This window comes from Scomber scombrus, chromosome 15, assembly GCF_963691925.1.
Source record: "Scomber scombrus chromosome 15, fScoSco1.1, whole genome shotgun sequence".
In the NCBI taxonomy this organism is placed as follows: domain Eukaryota; kingdom Metazoa; phylum Chordata; class Actinopteri; order Scombriformes; family Scombridae; genus Scomber; species Scomber scombrus.
In genome coordinates this window covers 1,689,561-1,704,560 of record NC_084984.1, presented here as the reverse complement: position 1 = coordinate 1,704,560, position 15,000 = coordinate 1,689,561, and the positions used below count along the sequence as shown (strand labels likewise).

The 15,000-nt window shown below is 41.6% G+C and overlaps 1 protein-coding gene across 1 annotated transcript in view; it reads right to left on the bottom strand.

Moving 5' to 3' along the window:
- The window catches only part of gfra2b (GDNF family receptor alpha 2b), a 111,898-nt gene that overhangs the window by 835 nt on the left and 96,063 nt on the right, over positions 1-15,000 (bottom strand). The window contains exons 7-9 of the mRNA XM_062435147.1: positions 11,960-12,100; positions 7,009-7,193; positions 1,401-1,448 (exon numbers count right to left, since the gene is read on the bottom strand). Of these exons, the coding sequence (XP_062291131.1) occupies positions 1,401-1,448; positions 7,009-7,193; positions 11,960-12,100 (374 nt within the window). The remainder of the gene's footprint in view (positions 1-1,400; positions 1,449-7,008; positions 7,194-11,959; positions 12,101-15,000) is intronic.

The window sequence follows — 15,000 nt, the reverse complement described above, 5'->3', positions numbered from 1 at the left end:
GACAAATTTACATTTTGGAAAACATTTTTACATTTCGTACAATAGGACAAAACACATTTACAAATGACACAATCTTCATGGAAAAGGGAATGAACCAAATACCAGAAGTGATCAAGTGAGCGGCCAATTCGTGTTGTTTTCCGGTCTAGCACTGAGTAAGTGGAAATGTCTGACGTCAAAGAGTTTCTTAACTTACTGAAAAGTGCGAACACATTGGACAGAAATACTCCCCAAGTGTCCCAGATCATATTATGTTATCTGCTGTTTCCTCTCAGTTGTTATTGTGCAGCCTAAGACACACCTGTGCAATATTCCTGCTGTCTAATCAGCATCTTGATAAGCCACACCTGTGAGGTGGGATGGATTATCTGGGCAGAGGAGAAGTGCTCACTAACACAGATTTAGACAGATCTGTGAACAATTTTTTTGGACCATGTCACCAGAGGAGCTCCGTACGAATTGACCGCGCTCACTTCATCACTTGCGCGCCACCTCCGGTATTTAGTACGTTACCTTTCTGTGAAGATTGTGTCATTTGTAAAAGTGTTTCGCCACATGTCAGTTTGTTTTTTAAAATGTAAATGTGTTCTGTCCTTGGTAAAAGTGTTTTGCTCACGTCATTTTGTCTCAAGCTTCACCGTAGTATCGTGACATGAGTCTAGATGTCAGATAAGAAACGAACAGCAGGAAGGAGTCACAGAGCTGGACTGTCATGTAAAGTTTCCTTCTGTGGTAAAGATGTGTTCATAGATTGTGGTGAATATTTTAGTTGAAACTTTTCTTTTCAAATATACACCTGTAAACAACTTCTTCTTTTTCTTTTGTTATGTATTGATTTTTTTTTCTGGTTCCATTTTCTAAAAGTTGTAATCAACCCTTTGAACTATTTTTTTTTTGCTCAGTTTTCATTTCTTATTATCTTCAGGCTTTTAGCACTTTAGTCAATAAAAGTCTTAGCAGGTTTGTTATATGTTGTTATTTTCAGAATAAGTTGGGCTCCTTAGAACCCTTCAGGTTCACATGTGGGTTGAACTATGCCTGTTTAAGAGCAACTGTCATAGAAAAAAACAAACATGATTAGTCAATTAAAGCGTTAAAGTGCAGAAAACAATAACACAATCAATACTTCAATGATTGAATTGCACATTTTTCGTGGGAACAAAAGACAGAAATTATTATTCCAGAGAAGTTTTGCTTTAAAATATCTGCAGGGGATCTTTGCTGTTTTCATATTATGCAGATTTTTCTCCTGTATGAGTTGAACTTTATATAAAAGCAGTGAACCTGACCACTAAAAACATGTAAAAGTAAATGTGTGATAAATGAGACACAGGTATATTTATGTGTGATTTTATGAAACCTTCTGTAATTAGTTGTGAAAGTGTTTGAAAGCTCCTCACCTCCTCACACTCAAATTCATCGGAGGGGACGCACTTCTGACCTCCGTCCTGTGAAATAAAACCAGAAACTCATTATGAAAAACAGCATCAGAAAAACACAGAAAGCATCACATCTGCAGCTTCCTCATTGTCTGCCCACTCACTGCCACCATAATGATCTCACTTTCATTTAAAGGATATTTTTCTGTTATAATTACAGGATGTTATTTTCAAGCTAAATGTCCTTTTAGAAACATCGATGACTGATCTGCTAAACTAACACGACAAAATGCATCTGTTTTTTTATAAAGTACTGCAGTATTATGAGTGATGTAGTATGCAGTATTACAGTAAAAGTACTGCAGTATTATGAATGATGTAGTATGCAGTATTACAGTAAAAGTACTGCAGTATTATGAATGATGTAGTATGCAGTATTACAGTAAAAGTACTGCAGTATTATGAATGATGTAGTATGCAGTATTACAGTAAAAGTACTGCAGTATTATAGTGATGTAGTATGCAGTATTACAGTAAAAGTACTGCAGTATTATGAGCGATGTAGTATGCAGTATTACAGTAAAAGTACTGCAGTATTATGAGCGATGTAGTATGCAGTATTACAGTAAAAGTACTGCAGTATTATGAATGATGTAGTATGCAGTATTACAGTAAAAGTACTGCAGTATTATAGTGATGTAGTATGCAGTATTACAGTAAAAGTACTGCAGTATTATGAGCGATGTAGTATGCAGTATTACAGTAAAAGTACTGCAGTATTATGAGTGATGTAGTATGCAGTATTACAGTAAAAGTACTGCAGTATTATGAATGATGTAGTATGCAGTATTACAGTAAAAGTACTGCAGTATTATAGTGATGTAGTATGTAGTATTACAGTAAAAGTACTGCAGTATTATGAGTGATGTAGTATGCAGTATTACAGTAAAAGTACTGCAGTATATGAGTGATGTAGTATGCAGTATTACAGTAAAAGTACTGCAGTATTATGAGTACAATTACCTCAAATTGTACTACGGTAAAATACAAGTACCTCAAATTGTACTACAGTAAAGTACAAGTACCTCAAACTGTACTTAATTACAGCTTTCTATAATAGATAGAATATTAGTCAGAACTCTGTAGATCATTTCATCATCCAGCAGATTTCTGAGTTTGTTGAATAACATTAAAAAGAAAAAAAACAGACTGATAGCAGAGAAACCAGAAGCTCTTCACACTTCAGCTTCTCCACTGAGAACATAAAGGCTGCTGCGATTGTCTCCAAGACGGACGAGAAACACTAAATCTCACTATATCATTGAAATGCAAAGCAGTGATGTCAGCGCGCACACACACACACACACACACACACACACACACAGCATCATCTATCTCCGTCTTCCATCAGCCTCTTTGTCAGCGCTTCATTAGCATATCTCCTCCTGTTGCCTGGGTGGGAGAGCCAATCAGATCTTATCATCTCCCCCGTGAGAAGGAAAGAAAAACTCTTTTCAGCGTCGGGAAATCATCGAGAGCAGAAAAGAGAAGCACCGCACGCCGGATCTTTATCACACACACACACACACACACACACACACACACACACGTACAAATACACACAATATCTGCATCGGAGCGCTGGCGATGATCATTAAAGCACGCGGATGAATCATTACCATACTGACTATTACTGCAGTGACCTCCGCTGACTCTGCACGCCTCTGCAGGTCTGCTTCCTGTAAACCGACTGTAAACCTGATAGCTATATTCATGGGCTCTGGGAAAAAGATACAATTCAAAAAGCAAAATTGACAGCAGCATGCATGAGTTTATAAAAATATATATATATTATCCAGAGAGAGACGTTACTATGCATCTCTCTCTTTGTATATATATCACATCTCTGTTCTTATCTCTCTGCAGAGGTTTCATATTTACTGGAAACACTCACTCTGATATTCCAGGTATTTAGAAATGCTGACAGATTCAAGTCTGCAGGTTCTGTTATATTCAGACAGTCACAGGCAGAGGCAGATTAGCTTTTTTTTTTTGGGGGGGGGGGGGGGGGGGGCTGCAGGGCAAACATGAACTGTTGGCTTCTGGTTCTCCAAAACTTATATATAGAAAAATACATTTCCTTAAAAGACAAGTTCACTATTTTTTTAAGTCAAGTTTGCTGTAATCATTCCTCCTGTTCATACTGGTTGTTAAAAGTAATGTGCTTTCACAGTAAGTGTCAATATATACGTACTTTTTTACAGATACATTGATTATTTTTAGTCATTTTCTTGTCTCCAGGTTCAGTTTTAAGCTTTTTTTGTTCTTCTATGATCTTCTGTGATGTTTAAACAAATATCTTTTGATTGTGGACTTCATTTAAATGTGACAACTTGAGCTCTGGGTAATTTTGAAGGATAGTTTACTACTATTTTCTGTCTTTTTTAGTGGCAAAGTTCCTCTTTTTGTTACTATACTTCCACCACAGCTCGACAGGGAAACACTAAGAGGGAATCTGATGCTAAAAAGACTGTAAATGTGTCAGATATCACTTGATATGACTGATGAAGCTCAATAGAAGCTGATTACCTACTTTAACCCTCCTGTTGTCCTCGGGTCAAGGAAGGAAGGAAGGGAAGGAGGAAGGAAGAAGGAAAGAAAGGAGGGAGGGAAGGGAAGGAGGGAGGAAGGAAGAAGCAAGAAAGGAGGGAAGGAAGGAAAGGAGGGAGGAAGGAAGGAAGGAAAGAAGGACAGAGGAAAGAAGGAAGGGAGGAAGGTAGGGGGGAGGAAATAAAGAGAGAAGGAGGGAGGAAGGAAGGAAGGAGGGAAGTAAAGAAGGGGGATGGAGGAAGGAAAGCAGGAAGGGAGGGAAGAGAGAGGAAGGACAGGTGGAAGGAAGGAAGGGAGGAAAGAAAGAAACAGTCAAAACAGACGGGGTCAATTTGACCCGGGAGGACGACACAAAGTTTAAATGACTGTGTGCTGAATACTGAAAGGACATTTGAAGGAGATCTTTTAATAGTCAGTATGAACAGGAGCTACTCTGATATTTGTAATAGTTTCAGCTCCTCTAATACGACTGTCTGCTGGTTTCTGAGTCTTCTTTTCACTCTTTGGGGACATTTTTGTGAATGAAACTCGTCTACCTTACAAAATGTTTTTGTCGTTAAGAGAGTTTGTTGAATCAAACAAATCTCACAGAGTAAATCCGACTTGCAGCGTTTAGTAGTAGAAAAGGGTGTTTTTTAAAATGTTCCTTTTTCACAGTTTGTTTCTGGTCTTTTCCAGCAGATGATCTGTTTTATTCATTCTCCTTCTGACCACTCAATATTTCATAATGCAGCGTTTTAAACGAGTTCATCCCACGTTGTTCACTGTCTCACTCATTATCTCCGTGTGTACTCTCTTTATTCTTATCTCATTAACATCTGTTATAAATATTTACATGTATGTGTGTAAGTGAGTTAAAATGAAGCCAAAATATATCTTCACCCAGTTGCATAATATACAAGTCTTCCATAATTCATGCTTTAAATCTCTTACATAATGGATAGCAATTCACAGTGGCCTTTAACCTGCAGCCTCACACCTCTCCTCCGTACATAATGGATGACGCTAATGTGTGCGAAGGTGACGAAGAGCAGAGTGCATGAGTCTATTCAGCTCAGCCGTCCTCGTGTCTGACTGCTTACATTTCTGTCTGTCTGTCTTTCTGTAGCCTGGAGAACAAATTCCTCCGTTTACTGTTCAACATGAGACAAAAAGTATTGCGTGTTATTGTCTGTTCTGCCCTTCAAACGAAAGAGAACAAGGAGAGAGAGCAGCGACTACAAACGCAGGGAAAAAAAGAAAGAGAGAAGGACGTTTCAAGTTTTCAGGCTGAATGACAAACAGAAATGTTGTAATGCTTCGTAAATGTGTTGCTTTGATTTCAGCAGCATTAGGAGAGATGGAGACGACCAATAGGAGGATGCCGTGGGTGGGGGGGGGGGGGGGGGGGGATCCTATTTTTGTCTCGCTCACTTTGATAGTTGTGAGTCTGTCTGACCGTCATATCGTCATGTTCTGCCCTTGATTTCTCCTCTCAGGTGACACACAGGCTGAAGGTTTCTCTCATAGTTTGTATGCAGCTGGAAATAAATCCCTGCAGATAAACTCACATCTGAAGTTTTAAAGCTAATATTTTAGTGTTTCTGGTCATATTTGTATTTGTAGTTGAAAGACGAGACAGTAAGACACTGTTCTCTACAGAGCTGCAACTAGTAACTATTTCCTTTAGCAATTAATCTGCCAAATCTTTTTCTTGATTAACCCTTTCATACTGTTTATATTTGGGCATTTCAGAGTTTCTCCCATAGACTGTATTTAAGAAATGGACGTAACATCCGTGACTTCACCCATTGGTTTGTGGACTGCTGCTCGGAGGCCAATAGTATCGGATCTGAGCAGCGCCATCTTGAAAATTTCAGGTGCATGCTGGGAAAAATAAAAACACGGATTCTACTTATATGGGCATCAGGAGGAGCAAGAGGACGGAGCAAGGGCTGGCTCTACCACAGTCTACACCGGCAACCTGGTGATGCTAACCAAGTCAGCTGTTACGACTATAACCACAAAACTCCGGAGAAAACTGTCGGTGTGAAACAAGTTCACGGCTATTTCCTGCATTACATTAATCATGTTTTCTCTCTTTCTATTGCATCATAAAATCAAAATAGCATATAGAGGAGATGAACCAATTAGCCCAAGAAGATTTGTTAAATCCTTTTATTCTCAGAGAAAGAAAGAAAACAAAGAGGAAACAATACATTTTTTAACTAAAAGGGTTTTTTTTGTCAAGTTTTTAATAGTATTTTTCTTTAAATTATTGGCATGATTTTTCACTTGTTTAAGAATAAAAACAAACAAACAAATTATTATTTGGTGTTTTAATACTTCATGCATGAAAGGGTTAATTCATCAATTGTTAATTTAATGAAAAATGAAAAAAAAAAAAGCCAAAACAAAAGCCCAAAGTGATGTCATTAATCCTGCTGTTGTCCTCAGGTCAAGTTTGATCAGGGAGGAAAACAGGCGTTAACTCAGAAATGAGGTAAAGTTTCATTTAAATGAGGTTTATTGAGCATAATTTCCAACATATATGAGTAAAACCTGTGGTAATAAGTTGGAATGAAGTTAAATAACAAGGTCTAACACAGAATTAGGTGATAATTTATACTTTATTCTTTATAACCAGTCAAACTAAACCGGATCAATTTTGACTCAGGAGGACAAAAGTTGCAGTAAGACATCATGGACGTCAAACTGTTTGTTTTGTCTAATCTTTTGAATTTATATGTAAAAATATTATCAACATATCAGGTATGTATGTAGGAAGCCAAAGATGATGTCAAGGTGAGTGCAGTTATATTATTTATATACTCAATGTGAACTTTATTAGCTCTGTTTCATTGGTGTGGACAAAATATCAGGAACATTTATGGATATAATGCAGTCCATTGCAGCTCCACCCAATAAGACGTCAATAATACATATAAAGTAGATTTATCAACAGAAACTGAAACTATACAAGCTTAAATGTGTAACTAATAGCAGAGCTGTTTTATTGGATTGAATTAGGTAAACTCACCTGCAGGTTGGCGCAGGTGGAGAACATACACGCGCTGTCTAAGGGTTTGATGGCGTTGCCGTGCAGAGAAGGGGCGGGCTTGGAGATGATTGGCGGCTGGACAGGAGGGAAGAAGGTAGCTGACGGCTCGGTCACAAGCAGAGCGCCGTCATCTGAGCCGTAACCAAACGACTGGATGGCGTTTTCTGTGAGAGGAGATAAAAGAAAGCAGAGAAGAAGAGTCAGACGGAGAGGCGCGCGCTAATAGGCCAAATTACGCTCACAGAGACACAGCTGCTCCTGTTTACATTTACAAGAGGAGTAATAAAGAGTAACTGTATCACATCACATACACAGCTGTATTTATATTCATACACACAGAGGGTGAAAGATGTCGAGACTTCTTCGTTATCTGTCAATTTGTTCCCAATAAGTGCAAAAATGAGTCTAAACAGAAGCTGTGGAGTTCAGATGGTTTAAACCAGCGGCGTCAAACTCATCTTCATTCAAAGGCCACAAACAGCCGAAGTTGGTCTGATGTAGGCCGGAGCAGGAAGGGAGGAGGAAGGAAGGAAGGAAAGAAAGAAGAGAAATAAAAAAGGAAGGAAAGAAGGAATGAAGGAATGAAAAGAGGAAGGAAGGAAGAAGGAAGGAAAGAAATTAAAAAGAAAGAAAGAAAGAAAGAAAGGACAGAAGGAAGGAAGGACTGATGGAAGGAAGGAAGGAAAGAAGGAAGGAAGGAAGGAAGGAAGCAAAGAAATAAAAAAGAAATGACAGAAGGAAGGAAGGACAGATGGAAGGAAGGAAGGAAGGAAGGAAGGAAGGAAGGAAGGAAGGAAGGAAGGAAGGAAGACAGGAAGGAAAGTGGGCCGGATCGGACTCCTCGGCGGGCCTGTTCTGGCCCACGGGCCTTATGTTTGAGACCGCTGGGTTAAACTGATAAAAGCACAGAAATATTCACATTTAAGCTTCAAAAATGAGTCAAAAGAAGCAGTAAAAATCCTTCCAGCTCTAGTTGCATTTCTGCAGATATTTATTAAGAGTATTTGTCTGAAGTGCTGAGAGGAAAAGAAGAAAGAGTGAGCGAGTCAGATAATTGAGGAGAAAGGTTGAGCGGAGGAGGAAACACAGAAAAGTTTGAGACGATTTTGTAGAAGATCCCAAGATGCAGCATCACCTCTACACCTCCTCCGCCATCGACACTCACTCTGCTCCTCGCTGCTGCTTTCATGTGTTCAGCTACATGTTGATCCATGAGCCCGAGGCTGAGGGGAAACTATGTGAGCTTTATCTCATCATGTATGAAACTCAGACTGAGTAAAGATCCTTCCTTCCTTCCTTCCTTCCTTCCTTCCTTCCTTCCTTCCTTCCTTCCTTCCTTCCTTCATTCCTTCCTTCCTTCCATCTTTCCTTCCTTCCTTCCTTCCTTGCTTCCATCTTTCCTTCCTTCCTTCCTTCCTTCTTTCCTTCCATCCTTCCATCCATCCATCCATCCATGCTGCCTTCATGTGTTCAGCAAAATGTTGATCCATGAGCCAACATGTAGCCCGAGGCTGAGAGGAAACTATGTGAGCTTTATCTCATCATGTATGAATCTCAGACTGAGTAAATATCCTTCCTTCCTTCCTTCCTCCCTCCCTCCCTCCCTCCCTCCTTCTCTCTTTCCTCCCTTCCTTCTTTCCTCAGACTGAGTAAAGATCACATCTGATCAGCTGAATCGACTGTGGTTGAGTTTCTCATGTAGACGAGTTTCTGAGCGACGGCGAGTAGGCGGGAAAAAAAAGGACTGAGATCAATATGTGAAGTTGTGTTTGTGCCTCAAACTGCATGAATCACATCACAGAGGCAACAGGAGGAAGATGTTCATCATTCCTTAAAAACACTACAAAGTTCACTGAAGTTAAACTGATGTGAAAAGTTTGTAAAAGTGTTTTTTTAAATTTTATTTAAGCAGAAAGTCTCTTAAGATTCATCGTCTCTTATTAAGCGTGTGATAAAGCAGCTTTCACAAAGCTACAGAAGTTCAGTAGTAAACCTTTAATAATACTCATTCTCTACATTTGAGAGCAATAAGAACAACCTAAACAACATTCATATAGCCTGAGTGTTGTTCACTTTTCACTTAAAATGTTCCTGTGACCGATCAACACCTCACTAATAGTACTTGTTAGGAGATTCCCATCATTAAAGCTGCAGTTGGTAAGTCTTATAAAAGTAACTTTTTTGTCATATTTGCTAAGACTGTCACTATGTAAATACAGCATTACATGAAACTAGTAATCTGTAAAAAAAACAAAAAAAAACAGGCTCATTTAGCCCCTCTTACTGCTCCTACTGCAAATTGGCAAATTGCCAGAATCCACCGCGACCGGACAAAAAGAACCAATTAGAGCCAGGATGGTGTCTGATGGAGTGTCTGACAGCTGTCAATCACTGCTCACGCACACACAGCCCCCTCCCCCTTCCTCCTCAGCTCGGGAGAGCGGTTTCAGGAGCGTAGAGAAAGTAATGGCACAGCAACAACAATCAGTGAGGACAAAACTACCGATACCAACAACAGCAGACACGGTTGCATGCCGTCGCGCGCACGTCAGCCTCCTCTGGGGGCGGGACTTTGGAGGCAGAGCAGGAGTGCAGCGGAGAGGGAGGGGGAGGGATCTGAAAGTTGTACTTCTTCAAATTTGATGCTAAGTCCTCTCTCTCCTCAAAGTTACCAACTGCAGCTTTAATATGCACTGGGTCAAACTAGGCTTTGCGGTCATAGCAAGGCCACACCAAATATTGGGTTTAGAACCTGTCTCCCCTTGAGATAGTGGTGAGCAGAGAGTCTGCTCCTTTTGGGGAAAACAGGAGGCATTCTGATAGTGTTGCTATAGCAACCGAGGTCAGATATGTGTTCGACTGTTTTCCCTGATAAAGGTAACTGGAGTCAGAGGTTTGATATAAAAAGGTCCTGAGTGACGTCTAACCTATGTTTTGGCTATAGACCAGTAGACTAAATTCTTTATGTTGTAGATGTGTTGGTCTGCCCTTATTTGGGCATGGCTCATCCTGTGGCATTATCTGTGTGGTTTAAGTCTTTCCCCGGAGGAGAGAAACTTCAGAATTGAAGGAAGCATCAGAACATAACATGTACTGATCATTAATTCATTTCTCCTTGGCCAAGAAAATAAACCTTTTCAATGCAAGACATCCTGGACTCCTGTCTACTCTCTCCACTGATGTATGGGCTGCATAATTAAAATCTCTATTAGTACTGACTGAACATCGGGGAGTTCTGTTTACTACACAAACACATTTAAAAAAAAAAAAAAAGATTTACCTCCTAAATGCAATCCTTGTGATGCTACTGGAATTAATAAATATTTCTTGGGAGGACAGTTTCTTCATATTTGGTGATTTTTTCAGTTTTCAGATAAACTAAATCAGTGGTAGGTAAATAACACCCAGCAGGTAATATGTATAATTTCTCCCTTCAGAAAACAAAAGATTCCTCCTCTGCATGCAGAAGCAGAAACAGTCACATGCTTTTATCCTTCCTGTCGTCCTCCCGGGTCAAATTGACCCCCTCTGTTTTGACTGTTCTTTCTTTCCTCCTTTCCTTCCTTCCATCTGTCCTTCCTCCCTCCCTCCTTCTCTCTTTCCTCCCTTCCTTCTTTCCTTCCCTCCTTCCTTTCCTTCCTCCCTCCCTCCTTCTCTCTTTCCTCCCTTCCTTCTTTCCTTCCCTCCCTCCTTCCCTCCTTCCTTTCCTTCATTCCTCCCTCCCTCCTTGTCTTTCTTTCCTCCCCCCTACCTTCCTCCCTTCCTTCTTTCCTCTGTCCTTCCTTCCTTTTCATTCCTTCCTTCCTTCTTTCCTTTCCTCCCTCCCTTCCTCCTTTTTCTTCCTTCTTCCTCCCTTCCTTCCCTCCTCCCTCCTTTCCATCCTTCTTCCTCCCTCCTTTCCTTCCTTCCCTCCTCCCTCCTTTCCATCCTTCTTCCTCCCTCCTTTCCTTCCTCCCTTCCTTCCCTCCTCCCTCCTTTCCTTCCTTCCTCCCTCCTTTGCTTCCTTGACTCAAGGACAACAGGAGGGGTTAAAGAGGAGAAAGCTGTAGTTATGACGCATTGATAACCTTCAGTCATCTTCACACGGCAGAAATCAGTCTGAAGCAGCAGCCGCCGCTTCATGTTGAGTGGTTTCCATCAGACGAGTGTGTTCATTAATCATTTACTGAACACATCACACTGGATTATCTACACACAGTCCACCACACGGACCTCTGAGCAGAATCTCTGATGACTCCACTCACTTCTCACTTCCTTCTGACGGAGGCTATGAATCCACATCCAGATGTTTGTTTCTCTGCATGTGGAGGCTGATACATCACATCAGCTTTTTAACCTTCCTTCCTTCCTTCCGTCTGTCCTCCCTCCTTCTCTCTTTCCTCCCTTCCTTCCTACTGTCCTTCCTTCCTCCCTCCCTCCTTCCTTCCTTCCTCCGTCCTTCTCTCTTTCTTTCCTCCCCCCTACCTTCCTCCCTTCCTTATTTCCTCTGTCCTTCTTTCCTTCCTTCCTCCCTTCCTCTTTTCTCCCTCCCTCCCTCCTTCCTTCTTTCCTCTGTCCTTTCTTTCCTTCCTTCCCTCCTTCTTTCCTCTCTCCTTTCCTTCATCCTTTCCTTCCTTATTCCTCCCTTCCTCCCTCCTTTCCTTCTTTCTTCCTCCCTTCTTCCTCCCTTCCATCCTTTCTTCTTCCTCCCTTCCTTCCTTCCTTCCTTCCTTCCTTCCTTCCTTCCTTCCTTCACTCTTTCCTTCCTTGCTTCTTTTCCTTCCTTCCTTCCCTCCTTCCTTCCTTCCTTCCCTCCCTCCTTCCCTCCTTCCTTCCTTCCATCTTTTTAATGATCCGGCCCACATGAGATCACACACTCTTCTTGTTCTAGTCAGTTTTGGAGTTTTTTTGGTTTCACATGCACAGAAATACCAAACTGAGTTTGACTCACTGAGGCAGCTGTTGTGTGTGAAGTCTCGGTGGAAAGCGTCACACTCCCTCTCGTGACTGCCGGTTCCCCTGCAGCTGCACCACAGGCTGAGCGTGATGTTGGACGGACTGCTGTCGCTGTAGTTGGGCGTTACATCTGAACCTTAGAGAGAGAGAGAGAGAGAGAGAGAGAGAGAGAGAGAGACAGAGAGAGGGAGAGAGAGAGAGAGAGACACAGAGAGAGATACAGACAGAGAGAGAGAGAGGGAAGGAGTTAATAGGAATATGAAAAATAATTAGGATGGAGATTAAAGCCAGGAATAAAGGTGAAGAGAATTTTTGCAAAAAACAAAAAAAGTGAGAATTGAATCTTTGGATGGTTTCCAGCGAGGTGAGACACCTGCAACCTGTTTTTCTAACAAAGACAGACTGTAAAGTGTCGACATGCCGGCAGGTTTGAAGCCAAAAGCACAACACGGAGACACACTGAGTTGTAAGAAGAGTTCAGGCGAGTTCAAAACTGAGAGATTTTATTGGCATTTGCAGAGTTACATAAAACAGCTCAGGTACATTGTGATTCCTGTGTGGATCTCACTGAGTCGAGCTTTTAGAAGCTGGCAAAGAAAGGCAGAGTAAATAATAGATACACCCTACCTAAAGACACACAGCATGAATAAATACACACTATATACAAATACACAGAGTGAATTATTGCACAATGAATTACAGCACGCAAATAAAACTAAACAACAGAAACAACTAAACAGTGAAGTAGATGAATATTAAACTTCCATCCTGCCAGCGGTGAGACTGTCAGCTGTTCAGTAGCTTTAGTGATTCTGGCTTTTATTAAAACGTGCATTAACCCTCCTGACCCCGTCTGTTTTGACTGTTCCTTCTTTCCTCCCTTCCTTCTTTCCTTCCTCCCTCCCTCCATCCTTCTCTCCTTTTCTCCTCCCTTCCTTCCTTTCCTCCCTCCCTTCCTTCCTTCTGTCTGTCCTACCTCCCTCCTTCTCTCTTTCTTTCCTCCACCATATCTTCCTCCCTTCCTTCTTTCCTCTGTCCTTCCTTCCTTCCTTCCTTCCTTCTTCCTCCCTTCCTTCCTTGACTCAAGGACAACAGGAGGGTTAAGAAAGAACAGCTGATTCATCTCATCTTTGCATCTTTAAGATCATCACAGAAACATTTACTATCAGCGGCTTAATGATGGATTTTCATTTTATAGTATTGTGTTTATTTGGTCATTTTTCAAAAGGAAACAGGAAACAGGAAACAGAAACAGAAGGGAAGACATCTAACAAAGGTTCCTGTCTGAGTCAAACATGGGACCAAAGCAGTCAAATGATGGATCTTCTTTACAACTATAGTGCAGGATCTCTGACTTTAAGAGACTCTAATGAACCTAACCTGCATGTTTTTGGTCTGTGTGGAGTGTGAACTCCTCTAACTCAGATCCATCTTGCTGTGAGATTACATGATAAACTCCACTGAGCCTTCTGACTGGTGAAGCTCTGCAGCCTGCAGAGTGTCAGGTTGTATCCTGAGTCTGATCCCCGAGGTCTGATTTACTAAGATCACAAATAAAAGGTACTAACTTCTATTTGTCCTTCCTTCCTTCCTTCCTTCCTTCCTCCCTTCCTTCCTTCCTTCCTTCCTTCCTTCCTTCCTTCCTTCCTTCCTTCCTTACTGTCTCCCTTCCCTCCCTCCTTCTTTCTTCCTTCCTTCCTTCCATCTTTTCCTTCCTTCCTTCCTTCCTTCTTTCTTCCTTCCATCTTTTCCTTCCTTCCTTCCTTCCTTCCTTCCTTCCTTCCTTCCTCTCTTCCTCTCAGCCTGCTCGTTGTCTCCAAACCTCACAGTGATGCTTCTCTCTCTGAGTGAGGAGCCGACGTCTGATTCTTCTGCAGCAGCCTGATGAAGTAAAGCAGCTGCTGTTCACGGCTCAGCTCAGGTTCACATATCTAGTAGCTGGAAATGTCTAAATGAAGTTTTATAACTAATGGCGCTTTTCCATTATACAGTTCTAGCGCTACTCGGCTCAACTTGACTTGATTTGGTACCAGGTATGTCGTTTTCCATTACTTCATAGTACCTCCTCAACATGGGCGGGGTCTGGTCTGGTCTGCCACCACACACAGGAACGTCTGCACCTCGTCGAAGGACCACAGTGTAGTTTTGCTCATAGGAGCCATGTTAACTCGCTGTAACTATTGTTGCTGGTATTTAAAAATGGGTTAGGTATAGGGCCTGTCAGGTACTAAAAAAGCACCAGGTATCAGGTACTATCCCTGATGGAAAAGCAACAAAGACGAGTTGAGTTGAGCCGAGTAGTGCTAGTACTGAATAATGGAAAAGCCCCATAAGTTCGGGAACAGAGATCACGCCTCATACCTTTATCCACTCTTCTCCACTTTGTCTCAGTTCTCACATCTCTCCCTCACAAACCCTTTTTTGACATTCTCTCTCTTTTGTTTGATTTCAGGATTTTGACCTCATTCTTTCATCCCTTAAGGCTGATTGATGCTTCTACGTTGGGTCGACATCAAGCCGACGGCGTACCTACGCTGTAAACCCCTACGCGTCCCCTAACGTGCACCTCACCAGAAATGTAACTACGTGTCGAGGCAACGCAGACCATGAGGGCTGTGATTGATTTGCTTAGTAGCAACGTAATTCCGGTGTTGTGAAATTAATTCTGGTCGCCTGCCTCTGCCCCTGCCATTTTTATCTTGGTAATACTGCAATAAAAGCATATTTTCTTCCACATCCAACAACTGCAACTGCAGCAAGATCCTCTCTCTTTCAGTTGCCATTGTTGTTGTTCACTGTGACCGGAAAAGCTGGAAGCTAAACAAAGAATCAACTAGAGACACCGATAACCATCCAGGAAAGGAGCACATCCCCCTACCACTCTGGCGGTGAATTGCAACGCGACAAAACACGATGCGATGGAGAGATGCAGAACTTTGAAAGGTGCACGACGGCGTTGGGGTACCGGCGTAGTAACGGCATGGAGGTTACGTAGAAGCATATATCAGCCTTTACCCTAATCCCTTCTTCCTCCAT